Genomic DNA, 15,902 nt, shown 5'->3' with positions numbered 1-15,902 from the left:
CTAGATTCCTAACCTCAGAGCCAGGAGGTCCCAGAGTCTAAGCCTTCACTTCAAATGTGGAAAGGGATCCTGAGAGGTGCCGTGATTTGCCCAGAATCTGAGCCAGTCCACCAGGAAATGGGGTTCCTCCATCCTGTACACAGCTTCCTCTTCATCCCCCGCTATCTTGGGTTCTCTAATGGCCAGGACTAGTACCCCAAGATCAGGAAAAAACCTGGGCCTGTCAATACTGTGATGAGAGCCGAGCACAGTAATGAACGGATGCACGAAGAGTTCTGGAGAACTTTTTATTGTTTAAAAATCATAATTGAAGCTTCAAAAAACATACAACCCAATGCATGTCCCAAGTCCAGCCCCTGCTCCCGGGAGGAGAGTGTAGTGCTGCCCACACTGTCAGCCAGGACCCTGCCCTGGGGGCTCCTGCCCGCCTACTGCCCGCTCTGTGCTGGGTCACACGGCTGGGGAGGGGCCCTGGCGTGAGGTGGGGGTGGCCGGCTCCCTGCACCCCTCACCCTCTGCACATATGCAGTCTGCGAGTGTGTGTGGGAAAAGGGCCCCCTGGAGAGGGGACCCCCCGGGGAAAAGGTGAAGATCCAGTCCCCATTCACCCCGCCCCTCCCCAGCCCTCCGGGTTCAAGGGAAGCTGTCGTCGTCATCTTCCGCCATCTCCTTGGCAAACTCCAGGTCCTGCTGCTCTCGCTCACGCCGCTCCTGGGGGAAGGGAGGGCGAGGGCTGGGCGCTCCCTCAGAGGCTCACCCACCAGGCTCACCCCAAGGTGAGGGACTGCTAGAGTGCCAGAGCTACTCCCCCAGTCTTCCAGAAACCGCCCTCTCCCCTGGCAGCCTTGCCGGAAGCGGGAGGCGGCTTACCTCTGCAGACTCCAAGTCCTTGTTGTAGGATTTGGGAGGAAACCGCATGGCCTGAAGCACAGGAGAGAGCAGACATGAGGCGCGGCCCTGGCTTAGCCCTGGCTTAGCCCACACTCGCTGCACTGCTTCTGCGCACCAAGGACTAAGACAGGTCAGTCCCTCCCAGCTTAGTCCAGCGGGGAGCCAGACGTGGAGACTGTTACAGTGCCAGGTGGAAAGTGCAGGAAAAAGAATTAGGAGAATCTAGAGGTACAAATGACTAACCCTCTGGACTGGGCAGGGAGGAGAGGAAAGGATTAGTGGAGGGAAGGGCGCGCCCCGGCGGGAGCTGCCTGTGGGAAGAGGCTGGCTGAGTTCAGGGGAGCCAGCTGTGGCGGGAGGGGCCGAGGAGAAAAGGGTGAGGGGCAGTAGCGGGGGGACCAGATGATACAGGGTACTCAAGTTTCCCGAGGTGCATGGCACTTGCCAGCTTTTAAGCAAGGCAGCAATTATCCCTGGTTGCCTGGGAGGAGACCGGAAGAAAATACAGTCACCGAACAGCAACAGCATCTAAGGCAGTGGCTGACACAGGGAAGGACTTAACAGCCTCTGGAGGTGCCCCTGCCGAGGTTGCCTAATCTCATCAGCCCCGAGGAGGGTGGGTCATTCCTCATTATCAGCCCCACAGGCGGAGAAAGAGGCTCAGAGTAGGAGAGTGACTCAAATTGGCCCCCCCCACCTCCTCCTGTCCCTTATAGTCCCTAAATGACTCAAATTTGGAGCCAAATCTAGAAACCAATGCCCTGAATCCCTGTCTGGTCCTCCTTGGTGCCCAACTCCTTAAAAACAATAGATGTGACAGGCCCATAAGCCCCCCTGGCTGCCCGCCTGCTACCCAGTGACCTGGAGATGCACTGGGAAGTGGCCACCAACTGAACAGATCTCCGAGGACTTCCGGGATGTGGAGGGTGGATTGGGCCGCTGCCCGGCCAGGGCTTCTCACCTTGACAGACATGTTGTGGATGTCCAGGCAGAAGGAGATGCGCTGGTGGAAGGCAAGCTGGGGCTCTCGGGTGGAATAGATATCGATCATCTCCTTGGACTGGACGTAGCCCTTCTCGTGGTTGATACTGGCTTCAATGACGCCATCCCGGATGGCCTGCAGGCCCCCACAGGGAGGAAAAATCACCAGACAGCCCATTTTCCAAGCCCTCACCATCGGATACATCCCTTTGTACTCCCACGCTCTCTAGCAACTTCCTGGGTCACTGTTGGCACAGTGAGTGGGCCCAACCTCCTCCCAGCCCACCCCGGAACCACGTCCTGCATCAGCCCCACCTTGGCAACAATGAACTCTGCATCCTCCGGGCTATCCAGCTGCAGCTTCTGGGCGATGTCGGCCAGGGAGATTCGGGAATAGGACAGGCTGATCATGCGCACACCTGGGAGAGGAAGGTGGGGTCGGTGGGCACAGGCCCCACACCTTTCCTCAGACACCCCAGAGAGGCTGCCCAGACCCTGGCCCATACCTGTTTTAATGACATTGTGCCGCAGTCGGATGATTAGGGTGTAGGTCCCATCTGCTTGGAACTTCTCCCCAAACTGATCCAGGACCTGGTTGAACTTGGCGAGGTTTCCTGTCCTGACAGCTGCAGAGGAGGAGAGGATAAGACAAGGCAAATGGTCATAACATCAAAGAGGCCATGGTGCCCAGGAGCCTGGCAAGCTCCGGGAGGGGACTGGCCTTCCTTACCTTGGGTCAGAAGGAAGTAGGGCATGAGCGAGCGCTTGAGGGATGGCTGGCGGAACTGCAGCCGGTCGGGGATCTCCCCCAGCAGCAGCTCCACCACGATGAGCAGCTTGTGCACCTAGCAGGGCGAGACACAGGGAGGCAATGGGCAGGGAGCCCCACCGGGCAGAGGAAGCAGATGAAATGGGGCTTTAAGTCAGTCACACACATAGAGAAGTGGGGAAAGATGGCACCATGATCAGGCTCAAGCTGAGCCCCTGTGCTGAACGTGGACGCGGATCTCTGCTCACGGCACAGGGACAGGGAATATCTGAGCTGGCCCACCCTAGCACCAGGCTCACCGCCCTGGCCGCCAGTGTGCACCACGCTGAAAGGGCAAAGCGCAAAACAGGCCAGATGGGCAGGTTGTGGCTCAGAAATGGTGGAGGGAGCAGGGCCCAGAGGCCTAGGAATGGAAGTGAATGAGCCAAAGACGCTGGTGAGGGAGGCTGCTGTCCCTGGGGGACAGGCAGTGAATAACGCACAGAACGAACTGTTTGGGTAGAGGCAGGAGCACAGGAAAGGCAGAAGCTCAGTGAATGAGCAGAGAGCATGAAGGGAGAAGGCTGGCTGGAGAAACGGGCCCTCCCTCCTCCAAAAAATGTGAGGTATTCTGGAAAGTGCCTACTGTGGAGTTAAGACCGTGCAGGAACACTACAGGGGAGGGGACGATGCCTACCAATGAAGATGCTCCCTGCCAAGCAGGAGGGTGGCATGTGATCATGCTGCAGCTGGGCAAGGTCTCTTCACCTCTCTGTATACACCCACAAGGCCACCCTCTCCCTGGAGTGATCCGCGAGTGAGGGAAACCCATGGAAATGGAGAAGTTAGTATGAGCCTTAAGGATTCTGATGAAGCAAAAGGCGATGACAGAATGTTTCAGTCATGCAAACAGGGTAGAAAAGAGGCAGGCCAGTGTGAGGACACACTCCATATGTGGGGGGCTGTCAGGAGAGGTGGGGGAGTCAGTCTGGGGATGTGCTGTTTTGAGTGCCAGGCTATGAGGTCCAGTCTCATCACTAGGGAGGAATCAATGAGCAACTGGATCTTTGGTTTGCTCAGCCCCAAATGGGCAGGGTAACAATACCTGACTGCCTGTCTACCTCACAAGACTTGCGAGCCTCCACTGGGCAAGCAGTGCCAGCTTCTGGGCAAGGCAACGATGGGCCCAGAGTCGGCTTTATGAAGCAACATATGGGAGCCAGACTGGTGGTGAGGGTGACCAGAAACACCAGTGTCTCCTACAGGGGAACTGGCCACATCAGATAGGAGGCAAGGACAGAAGACGCAGGGCAAGTCCGCTGACTTCTGTTGGGAAGGAGGGTGGGGACAAGAGTCCGAGGCTCCTGTCTGGGTCAGGAGAGCGGGAGGATGGGTCAGGGAGGCCCAGAAGGTTGGCTCTGGTTAAGTTTGAGTGTGAGGAGCCAGGGAGTTTCTGTAGAGAGATGTGAGGTGGGAAGTTGGATTTGTAGGTCGAGAGCTCATGAGAGGGGTCAGATCTAGTATTATGGGCTGAACTGTGAACCCCCAAAATCACACATTGAAGACCTAAGCCCCAATGGTAGAATGTGACTGTATTTGGCCACAGGAGCTTTAAAGAGGTGATGAAGGTGGAAGGAGCTCACATCCATAGACCCCAATCCAGTCTGGCCAGCATCTTTATGAAAAAAAGACTCCAGGACACTAGAGGGCAGACCACCGAAGATACCAGAAGACAAGTTATCTATGAGCAAGAGAGGCCCTAGAAGAAAGTGCCTGGGCTGACTTCCTGATCTGGGACGTCCAGCCTCCAAAACTGTGACGTAACATATCTGTGATGGTTAAGCTACCAAGTCTGTGGTAACTTGTTAAGGCAGTCAGAGCTGAGACTGTAGTAATGGACAGTCAGCAATGGATTTTGGTGAAACATCATGGAGAACGAAGCTAGGAAAGCAAATGAAATCTCAAAGGAGAGAACGTGGCTCTTACTACAGACCGTTAAGCTTTTATAGTGTTCTGCTGTGGTTTCCATTTCAAATGATGTCTTTCTTGATCCTTTCTTACCTTCCCTCTGCTACTTAAAGCTGGCTTCTCATGCTTTTTTTTTTTTTTAAAAAAAGATGTATTATTTATGCATATAAGAACTGGGGTGTAGGCCAGAAGTATGGGGGGGGGGGGTGAGAGGACTCACCAGAGACAGAGTGGGGAGCAAAACAGGCAGATCCATTGAAATACACTGCTGAGGGGAGCAGCGCATGAGACAGGAGGTCAGCTGTGCCATGTGGGTTAGCTCTCTGGCTGGGGGTCGAACTCACGTGATGCCACAGTGGCTGGTGATAGCTTGATAGCTGAGACTTAACCCCTATGCCACCAGGGAGGCCCCCTCTATCTGTGCTCTTTATCCCAGTCTTTTCCAGCTCTTCTGGGCCACCTCACCAACAAAGTATGGACTTGAGCCCGCACTCCAGCTCTCTCCATTCTTTCCTGCCACCTGGCTCTGCCACAGAAAACTCTGAAATCTTATCCATCCTCAGTAAAATCTTGTTTGAAAATACTTTTTTAAAAAAAAGATTTATTTATTTATGCATACAAGAGTTAGGGTACAGGCCAGAAGCGCGGAGGTGAGAGGACTCACTAGAGACAGAGCAGGGAGCAGAATAGGCAGATCTACTAAAATACACTGCTGAAGGGCGCAGTGGGTGAGACAGGAGAGGTCTGTTGCACCATGTGGGTCAGCTCCTTGGCTGGGGATTGAACTCATGTTGCAGTGGCTGCCGACAGCTTCACAGTGCTGAGTCTTAACCCCTTGTGCCACAAGGGAGGCCCTTTTTAGTGACTTTTAAAAGGAATTTTGTAGTGTCTTAGGTTGTAAGGAATCTGGCATTCTGCTCACATTTCCTGTGTATCTGAAAAGCTGTTCCTTTCTGTGAAAATTCTGCCCATTCAGAAACCAGATAAAATTTAACTTTTTCTTTAAGATTCCTTTAATTATTTGACCACAACCAAACCTGTCTTTCTCTAAATTTTAAAACAAACCAAATCTCCCATGACACTGACCTAATCATTGCATATTTTTATCCTGTTCTGTCAAGGGCACCAGGAGGTAGATGTTTGTGTTAAGGTGGAAGCAGAGGTCTGCAATTGGGAAAGGTGGGTCCAAATTCTGGCTACTGTGGTGACTTTACACAGGCCACAAGAACACTCATCTTCCTGGCAAACACCGCTTTTTTCATCCCTCACTGTGCCTAATACCAAAGTCAGCACTTAAAATACTGGGTGACTGACAGCTCTTAGGTGGCTATGGTTTAGTTCCACTGAAGTCAGTCAGTTTATGGAGATTTACAGAGAACTATGCTCCCAAATGGGCATGTGAGGGATGAGGTAAGAGCCTGGGATTTATCAACACAATCCAGGCCCATACCTAGAACGACTGTGAGGTGTGCTAGGAAATCTGGAATCTTCTAAATCTACCTACCAAGAAGAATACTTTGACCATAAGCTGTCAGGGGTGCAGGTAGTGTCTGCAAACACTGCTCTAACAAGGGAGCAGAGAGCTGTCTGCTGCCACCTTCTGGAAAATGATGGCTAAGAAAGCCCTCTTTGGCCCCTCTTACAGGGAAATAGCCATGCTGGTCACAGGAGATGGGATGAGACCTCTTGAGAGCTCACCGTTTGTTTGAAGCCCACAGCCGTGTGCTGAGGGGCCTTGCGGAGGGCGTTGGTCATTGTCCTCCGGGCCTCTGAGTATTCCAGCTGGATGGCTTTGATTCGCCCTGTGTGTGGGGAAAGAGGAGAGGGAGTCAAGAGAATGGCTTCATCCAAACCCCCTTTGCAAAACAGAGTGTCAACTGGACACCACTTAAGCACCAAATTTTTAGGAAATCTGCAGCAAGTGAGCCTAAGTCAACGTCTGACTCGGGGGGTGGGCTCCTGCTCACCTGTGTAGTAGAGGTACCTTGCCCATTCATTGTTGTTGGCCTGCTCAGGGAACACGGACTTGGACACCAGCTTCTCGGCCTGGTCATACAAGCTGTAGTGCAGGTAGTTCCGCAGCAGCAGGTTCAGCAGGGTGGCCTGGCCGTCCGCGTCATGCCGAAGGGTGGCTGTCCGGAGCCGAGCATGCAAGAAGCTTCAAGGAAAGAAGAAAGATGTCAAAGGCCTCAACCTGCAACTCTCTCTCTCTCAATTCCTAAAAAAGTGATATAAGTGGCTCTTCTAGTCATTCACTGAGTATCCAGGATCTACTTCTTGAATCACAAAGAGGACAAAGCTCTGCACTCAGGAAACCTGTTCATGTTCTAGTGGGGGAGGCAGGCACCAATTATGATAAATACATCATGAGACATGACAGACAGAGGTAGGGGCTCCGGGGAAAGTGGGTGAGTGCGATGGGAATCGAGGATGAGAGGACAGGGGTGAGTGGTCAGGACAGGATTCACTGAGAAGGAACACTCGAGCAAAGTTTTGAAGGAGGGAGGGAGAAAAGCGTCCTCAGCAGAGGGAAAAGGTGGTACAGAGACTGAGGAGTGTGCCTGGCACCCCAAGGAAGAGCACGGATGTCAGTGTGGCTGTGGAGTGAGTCAGGGAACAGCAGGAGATAAAGTCAAGGAGGCAGTAACAAGAGCTGATCATGGTGGACCTTACAAGCTATCTTAAGGACTCTGGCTTTTAAGCAAAGGGATATTAAAAAAAAAGTTTTCCAGACTGTTCTACTCCTGACCCACTAAGCAGTCCTGCCTTGATGTGGGGTGAGGGGAAGAGCCTGGGGGACAGGTCTTACCCACCCGGTGGTATCGCCATTTCTTCACCTACCATCAGCCACTCTCTCAACCTCTCATGTGGTCTAGGGCACAGTAACCATTTCCCTCATTTCCTCCTGGGGGTCCCATACCTACAAGCTCATGACTCTGTGCAAGCACTCAAGTCTGGGGACGTGACTGACCATGTCTGTCTCTGACCCCGAGGGTCACCCATACCTGCGCACCACATCCAGCTTGTCCAGGAACTCGTAGACCCGGGCGTGGTAATAGTAACACTTCGCGGCCACAAGGTCCAGGGCCCGGCGATTCTGAGTGCTGATCTTCTGCATCAGGTCGTCAGAGACCTTCTGTGCCTGGGCAGGCAGACAAGAGAATCAAGTGGCAGCTTCCCAAAGAGTTAAACATAAGAGCCAGCAATTTTCCTCCTAGGTGTGTATCTGAGAGAATTGAAAACCCGTTCACATAAAAACTTGTACACAAACATTCATAGCACCATTATCCATAATAACCCCCAAATGGAAACTACCCCAGTGTCCATCACCTGATGAACAGCACAAAATGTGGTTGACTTGTACAATGGAGCATTAGTCATCCATTAAGGAAGTAGAGAACTGGGCCTCCCTGGTGGCTTAGGGGTTAAGTCTCAGCTCTACCAATGAGAAGGCCCACTGCAACGGCCTGAGTTCAACCCCCAGCAAGGGAGCTAACCCTCATATGGCGCAGCAGACCTCTCCTGTCTCACCTGTTGCTCCCCCTAGCAGTGTATTTCAGTAGATCTGCCTGTTCTGCTCCCTACTCTGTCTCTGGTGAATCCTCTCACCCCCACATCTCTGACATGCACCCCAGCTCTTGTATGCATCAATAAAAATAAATCTTACAAGGAAATAGAAAACTGATAATGCTACACACCAATAAACCTCAAACAAGGTATACTAAATAAAATAAGCCAGATATAATGGTCATGTATTACATAATTTTATTTTTATGAAATGCCCCCAAATAGGAAAACCTACTTGAGACTGAAAGTAACTGAATGGTCTGAGGTAAGAGGGAAGTGACTACCAGTAGGCAAAGTGTTTCTTTTTGGGGGCAATTAAAATATTCTGGAATTAGATGATGATGACTGCACAACCACTGAATATACCAAAACCCACTGACTTTAAAGGGGGTGAATTATATTATCTAAAAAAACCCAAACCAGAACAAAACCAAACGCAAACCCATCCAGTGGCGAGGAAAGGAAAAACCCGATTAGGAAAATGAGGAGTGGGACCTGTCATTTCTTGAGGATGCTCTGGGGCAGAGGCTATGACTAACAGGAAGGTGGCCCCAGCTGAAGGCAGCAAGGGAAATGTAGTCTCTAAGGTGGAATTGTTGGACCCCACAGCTGCCATTTATGAAGCACAGTGAAAGCCAGATCATTGTGTCAGTATCGTTCAGCGTGTTATTTTAATACTAACAGTAATCCTGTAAGGCAGGCACTGTTTTCCCCCATTATATATATATCTAGGAGACATTCACTTGCCTAAGGTCCAGCTGGGATCTAAACCCAGGTCCTTCTGTTTCCAAATCCCTGGATTTTCCTAAAAATGTGATTCTCTGAGAAGAATCCACTATACTGGTATTGTGACAGATGGACAGAATGACTGCTGCCAGCGCTTTGCCTTGGTGCCTGAGCTGCAGTTGAGGGCTCTCTCCTAGAGGTGGGGTCAGGCATATTCCCACATATGGGAAGAGGCTGGAGGAGTATGAATAACCCCACAATTATCATGCTTTCTTCTCTAGAGACACTCCTGCAACGCCAACGGACGGCTTATGGCATATCACGCGCCCTCCTGGTCTGGGATACCTCTTTGTAGCGCTTGCTGTTCATCAGGAAGATGACCATGAGCAGCTGCAGGTAGGCTTCCACCTCAGGCAGGAGGGGTGTTGATGCAGCTTTTCCTGTGCGGGGACGGAACTGTAAGTCGGCTTCTGTGTCCATGGGCTAGGAGAGGACAGGAGTTACCAGGGGAAAGCTCAGATCAACCAATCGGACTCGACTAAGCATTCGCTATGTATTCCAACAAGTATCTGTTGAGTGTCTACTATGTGCAAAGGTTTTTTGAGGTGCTGGGGATACAAAATAAAGATAATACAATCTCCTTCCTAAGAAGTCAAGGAGGTTGGCAATACAATAAATATAATGAAGGCTCACAGGAAGACATTTTTACAGAATGTAATGGGGCCAGAAGGGCGATGTAAGGACTCCCTGGAGAGACTGCAATCCAAGCAGATCAAACCATCATACCTGGAACCACTGCAAATCCTATCAGACAGGATTTAACAAATGATATAATTCTAGAGATGAAATTGGAATGAGACAAAAAAAAATAATTTTTTTTTTTGGCAGTAACAAAGGAAATTTGGGGAAAATGGTGTAGTAATTACTTTCAGACCCAGCCACAGAAACTGTAATAATGTATAACAATTGGCTCAAAAAAAGCAATCATGTTGGATGAATTTAGAGACATAAAGGTTAAACAACATTCCAGGTGAGGCTGGGGAAGCGTACATTTTCCCCTTTCCTTAAACAATAAACTCATCCTTCTACTCAAAGGATTTTCTGGGTTTTCCTATCTGTGAATACACTATATGCATATAAGACTTCAGGGAGATGAAGGCAGTTGGAAGGGGCAGGACCTGGATTGTACCATGAATAAAGGGTACAGGGTATGGTCAGAAAGGAAAGGAAGGTCTCCTGGCATGGAGACCACTACGGAACTAACTTCACCAGCATTCACTATATGCCAGGCACTGTTTTTAAGAGCTTCATACATACTCTTCTCCTTGCCCCCAAATCTACTTATCACATTTACCAGATGAAAAGGAGGCCCAAAGATATGTCACTGTGGCCCAAATCCCACAGCTACCAACTGGTAGAGTATGGATTCAAACTCGACTCTAGCTCCAAACCCTGTGCTTTGTTTTTCCCCCCAAACCCTGTGCTCTTAACCACGGTTCTATACACTCTCCATGGTGAAGCTTCAGAGGCAGAGGTGGAGACACCATCAACTAGGACAACGGAGACCGCACCCAATGGGAGGAAGGGTCTGTGTTTGGTGACAGTGGAAAATGAGTTTGGCTGGAAGGGTCCTGTTTCCCAGTTCTTTTCTTGGACTCAGTAGAATGACACTATGTTTTCTCATTAGCGGGCAAACGAATACTAAAGTGGGCGGCTTTGCATCACCACGCTGTCACAGCAGGTCTTCAGGATGGGAAACAATCACACCTGGGAGATCTGAGGCCAAGCCCGCATCCTTCAAGTGGGCCTGACCCGCTCACCTCTTCCAGGAAGGGTAGCAAGAAGTCTCGAGTGGCATTATTTGAGGTGAAGAAGCCATGCACAGCCTTATACAGGACATAGTGGTTGAGGCGGCGAGATGTGGAAGGTAGCATCCGCAGGGCCCTCAGTACAAATCGAGGTTCTTTGCCTGAAACTGCCTTCTCCAGCTGTTTCACATGCTCCTTGATGTCTGGGGAAGGCCAGAGGAAACAAAAGTATGCTGTTTTCAAATTCTCCTATTCCAATATCAAGTAGTTCCAGGCAGCCTCTTACCAAGGGGCAAGATAAGGCTAATTATCTTACCTTTCTTGCCTTAAGCCATACATGCAGATTCCAAACATTGATTTAATATAAAACCAATAGGCAAAGAAAGAAAATGCTCAGAGGGAAGGGAGTGACAGAAATATGAAGGAAATAACCATAAGGAACAAACACACATGGAATTTATCAGATTTCTAAGTAGGAAAAGACTTAAAATGTGGATGGGAGAAATTACACACACAGAGGACTGATGAACATGACTTCATAAAAAAATCTTCTGAATAACCATGTAAACAAAAATATTTGCAACAGATATGATCAAGATTCATATTCTTTACAAAGAACTTGTGTAAGAGGTTAAGATCAAAATAAACATGAACAGACAAGACAGAGGCACAACAAATAGCTAATAAACATGAAAAATATATTTCACCTGTATTTGAAAAATCACAAATGAAAATATTTTTCAACTACTACATTAGTAACATTTAAAAAATGATAACAATGAGGGCCTCCCCGGTGGTGCAGCGGTTGAGCGCTGGGTTGCGAAGCTGCCCGCAGCCTCTGCAGCGCCGGTTCGATCCCCGGCTGCTCCCCGGCCACCGGAGGAGGGTCCCATATGGCGCACAGACCCCTCTGGCCGCCCGCTGCTCCCCTCAGCAGTGTACTTCGGTCCTTCTGCCTGCTCTGCTCCCCGCTCTGGCTCTGGTGAATTCTCTCGCCCTCCCGTGCTTCTGACTGTACCCAGTGCTTGTATTAATTAATTAATTAATTAAAAAAAATTAAAAAAAAAAAATGATAACAATGAACGGGTGCAAAGGACATTTCTGATGGCAAAATGTAAATCACTAGTTTCTTTTGCTGGATAACATCTACAAGAAACCTTAAATAGTCAACCAGGTATAGAGTTTATCCTGAGAAATAATTACAAAGGATGGCTAAAAACTTGGTACCAAGAAGACTGTTACAAACCTACTTGAAACGTAAGAACTGGAAACAACTAAAATGTCCAGGAATAAGAAAATGCAATCAATTGACACTTCCTTGGTCATGCTTATGATATATGAATAACAAGGGCTAATATTTACGGAGAATTTACAATGTATTTACCATGTGGGAAAGGCAGTTTCTAAATATTTTAATCTTCCTAACAACGCAACGAAGTAGGTATTACTAGCCTCATTTATAGAGACAAAGAAACTAGTTCCAGAGATTGTCCTCTTAAAACTACTGTATCAGTTATTCAATAAATGTTTCTGGGATAAATTGAACACTGACTATGTTTGTGGCTATGTTAAATGAAAATACACAAAATCACCTCTATTTAGTTAAATACTTAGTTGTTCCAAACATTTTTTTAAAAGATTTATTTATTTATGCATACAAGAACTGGGGTACAGGCCAGAAATGTGGGGGATGAGAGGATTCACTAGAGAAGAGAGTGGGGAACAGAACAGGCGGATCTACTGAAATACACTGCTGAGGGGAGCAGTGGGCAAGACAGGAGAGGTCTGCTGCGCCATTTGGGTTGCTCCCTGGCTGGGGATTGAATGAATGCTGCAGTGGCTGTGGATAGCTTCATAGTGTTGAGACTTAACCCCCTGAGCCACCAGGGAGGTCCCAGTTGTTCCAAACTTTATATTTAACTCAATCTAAATTATGGGAGAGCAACTTAGAAATTCACAGGAGAAAAATGTTAAGCATGGTTGAAGTTTTTCCTTGGCTACTTTAGCCTTCTCATATTTTCCAAAATTTCTATAGTGAACATGACTTATTTTTTAATAAAATGAAATGTTTATAAGAATCATGTGTATGTACCCAGTAGGTAAAGCTGAGCAGTACCTTTGCTACTAGCTGACGATCATTATTTTAGGTAAAAGAATCTTTATTGATACTGATCCTGTTGCCAGACGTTAGAGCCAGGAGTTGAAGTAGTCACCACCACCGCATCCTCAAAAGCAACACCCAGGAGTATAACTTTATCTCATTATTTTGGGCCTAGTTTCTCATGCAGTTTAGTAGAGATAGAGAGTAAATAATGAGGTCCCACTTGAGCCAGAACCAGGAAAACAGCACAGGGTCAACTGGGAAGCTCATTCCACTTGCTCCAAAGTGAACAAGATGTTCTAATTGGGAAAAGTGCATTAAAAACAAGGAGGAACAAGTGGATGGTAAGAAACTGGGAACAGGGTCTTAGGAGAAAAGAAATGGGGGCTTGGTATGCTGTTTAGGTGGCAGGTGAGTATTAGGAACTCAAAGATGACACCTAAAAAGTTCAAAGTTTAAGGGTGTTCAGCCCTTTAGAAACAGTAGGAGTAAGGGCCTGAAGAAAGAGGAAAAGAGCAATGAGATCATTTGGGCAACTCAATTAGAAATACAAGGAAGGAAGAAGCCAGGTAGAAATAGTTCCTTTAGGGAACAGTTGCTAAAGGTAGCTAAGACCACAGAAAACATTCCCATCCTTAAAACTCAGGGGCCAGTATTCTGAGTCATCCTGACCCCTTTTACACACACACACACACACACACACACAGGCTGGTTGATCAAGGGGTCAACCACATATTAGGGATGCAAGAATTAATCCAGTGGGATGCAAAAGTGGGTAAGCGGGGAAAACCTAACGCAAGGGGTCCACAGTCCAGTAGGATCTAGTTCTAGATGCACCCCCAAGTGGGTGGAGAACGCGTGTAAGGGAGAAGTCCTGAGCCTGGAGAAAAGTTTCAGTTATCGGGGATGGGGTCGGGCGTGTCAGGGCAGTGGAGGCGGGGACCTGGGGGTGATCCCAGGAACCGGGGATGGTGGAGACCACACTGGGGTCCCCAGGAGAGCCTGGGTCACCGGGGCGCTGTCACCCGCGATCACGGCGCGTCCCCGGCCCGGGCTCTCATACCCTCCAAGGTGACGGTGTCCAGCTCCCGCTGGGAGTGCTCGGCCGCCGCCGTCGCCGCCTTGCCGTCGGCCTCCCCGGCGGAGCCGCCACCCGCAGCCGCCTCCTCCTTCATCTCCACGTCCTGGGGGGCCGAGGGCGGCGGGGGGTCTTGTTCCCCACCGCCGGGCGGCGGCTTCGCCTTGTCCGCACCGCGGCGCCGCGCCGAGCCCTCCTGTTTCATGGCGCCGGGGTCGCGGCCTTGTCCGGAGGCCGAGGCCGGGGCCTCGCGTGAACCCTCACGCCAGAGACCGGGGGCCGAGACGGGCCTGCACACGAGCGCGGGCTCCTCGCGTCGGGCCGCACGATGACGGAGCAGCTGCAAACCCCTTCCCGGCGCTGGGCCTTCTGGGAAACCCCAGGCCCGACGGGCCGATGACCGAGTCAACAAAGGCGAAAGAAATCAACGGCAGAAGTGCAGGATGGAGGCGGATCTTGGAGACGCGACCGGGGAGGAGCCTGAATGGGTTTTGGCCTTTTTTTTGGAGCGCTTAAGTTGGTTGATTTTACGTTCCTTTCGAATGCACTTCCATTCATGTCCACTAGAGGCCTCCGCAGGCGCCAAACTGGGTTGCACAGGACTCTAGAACACGCCAACCCGCGAGGAGTGGAGAGGGCCTATCAGAGAGCAGGGCGTGATGACATCACGAGTTGCCAGGTGGGTTTCTGGAGCAAAACTCTCTGAGGTTGCTCCCGGCAGAGGGCGCCTTCCAGATCCGCGAGGCTGTCCTCAACCGCCGCCCGGTGCAGCGGGCACGAGGGAAAAAGAAGCTGCGAAGATGTGAAACTGGGCTGTTGGGCTTAAAATAAAGCCGAACTGGAGAGTAGGAAGAACCTTGTGAGATCCAGACTTCCTTTTGAGAAAGAAGTGGCTGAACATAGAGCAGCAGTGGCTGAACATAGAGCAGCAGTGGCTGAACATAGAGCAGCAGTGGCTGAACATAGAGCATGAAACCCCCAGCCCGGAGAATGCACTTATGCACACGCATTCCGGTTTCCTGAAATCTAGGGGTCCGTTCTCAGTACCACCCAGGGCTAGCTGTTTTTTGTCAGCAACAGCAACAACAAAACCAGCTAGAGAATGGAGTCCAGTGGAAGTTCTGATCCAAGGTGCCATATGCAGGAGGAAAGAAGGTGCAGTCTGCAGTCCTTATTGGTGGGGGTTTCGGGGAGTTCTTTGCCTTTGTGCATCCAGACCGATGCTGAGATGGGGAGCTGAATATCAGTGTCTCCGAGGACCAAAAAATCTTTCAGGGAAAGATAGTTAGACCATAAACCTTGTACACATATGTTTTAAAAGACCCGGTCAATGATTCTGCAGGGTAGATGAAATCAGGAGAAGGATGCAAGACCCGGTATCATAAGACACAAAACAGAAGCTCCTTCACCTCGTGGAACTTTTATCTCTTTCATAAATGTAAGTCTTGAGTTTTAGACTAGGTTTGATGCTACAAGCCATCTTGCCCTGTTGTAAGGTCCTAGAGGGCAGAGAATATGTTTTAACCCTATTCTGCTTTATATGTAGAGAGTATATCCTATGTATTCTTTGTATCCTCCTTCTCATACGATTGCAACAAATAGCTCGTTGCACTAAACAGCCACTAACTAGAAAAAATGTGTGCTACAGTTTTAGGGACCAGTTCCTCCCTAACTGTCTCCCTGCCCTCAGAGGTGGAGGCTGGCTAACAGGACTTTTGAATCACCAGAGGAATAAACTCATTAAGGTCTCTTCTTCCTAGCATCATATCTGGAAGTGAAGGTGGGTGGGAATGGTAGAGGCAGAAAACACAATACCTTCATTGTTCATCCTTATGCAGTAACCCATCTGGATAGTTAGGATGTTAGCTCACCTCTTTATTAAGTTTACATCACAAGGGAAAAATAATCACCCCCATCTGTCCTTGAGCAATATAGCAAAGACTTGGAAGGTGCCCCAGAATGGGGGAGGATGGCTTAACACAAAGCTTTTGGCAGATGATCATGAATTCTTTGGTGAGTGAGGGAACTAGCTTG

At 49.6% G+C, this 15,902-nt stretch overlaps 1 protein-coding gene across 1 annotated transcript; it reads right to left on the bottom strand.

Annotated features, from left to right (window-relative positions):
• Window positions 1-276: 276 nt before the first annotated feature.
• On the bottom strand, window positions 277-14,240 carry PSMD3 (proteasome 26S subunit, non-ATPase 3). The gene is made up of 12 exons (XM_037492814.2): window positions 13,854-14,240; window positions 10,702-10,892; window positions 9,227-9,364; window positions 7,594-7,730; window positions 6,556-6,746; window positions 6,287-6,390; window positions 2,603-2,717; window positions 2,379-2,498; window positions 2,188-2,291; window positions 1,853-2,008; window positions 871-921; window positions 277-711 (listed from the first exon to the last, which is right to left on the bottom strand). The coding sequence occupies exons 1-12, from the start codon at window positions 14,071-14,073 to the stop codon at window positions 634-636; spliced, it is 1,605 nt and encodes a 534-aa protein (XP_037348711.1). The 5' UTR covers window positions 14,074-14,240; the 3' UTR covers window positions 277-633.
• Window positions 14,241-15,902: the final 1,662 nt, after the last annotated feature.

Source organism: Talpa occidentalis, unplaced genomic scaffold (genome assembly GCF_014898055.3).
Source record: "Talpa occidentalis isolate TD23 unplaced genomic scaffold, MPIMG_talOcc4v2.1 talOcc4.7, whole genome shotgun sequence".
NCBI classification, from domain to species: Eukaryota; Metazoa; Chordata; class Mammalia; order Eulipotyphla; family Talpidae; genus Talpa; species Talpa occidentalis.
This window is presented reverse-complemented; position numbering and strand designations above follow the sequence as displayed.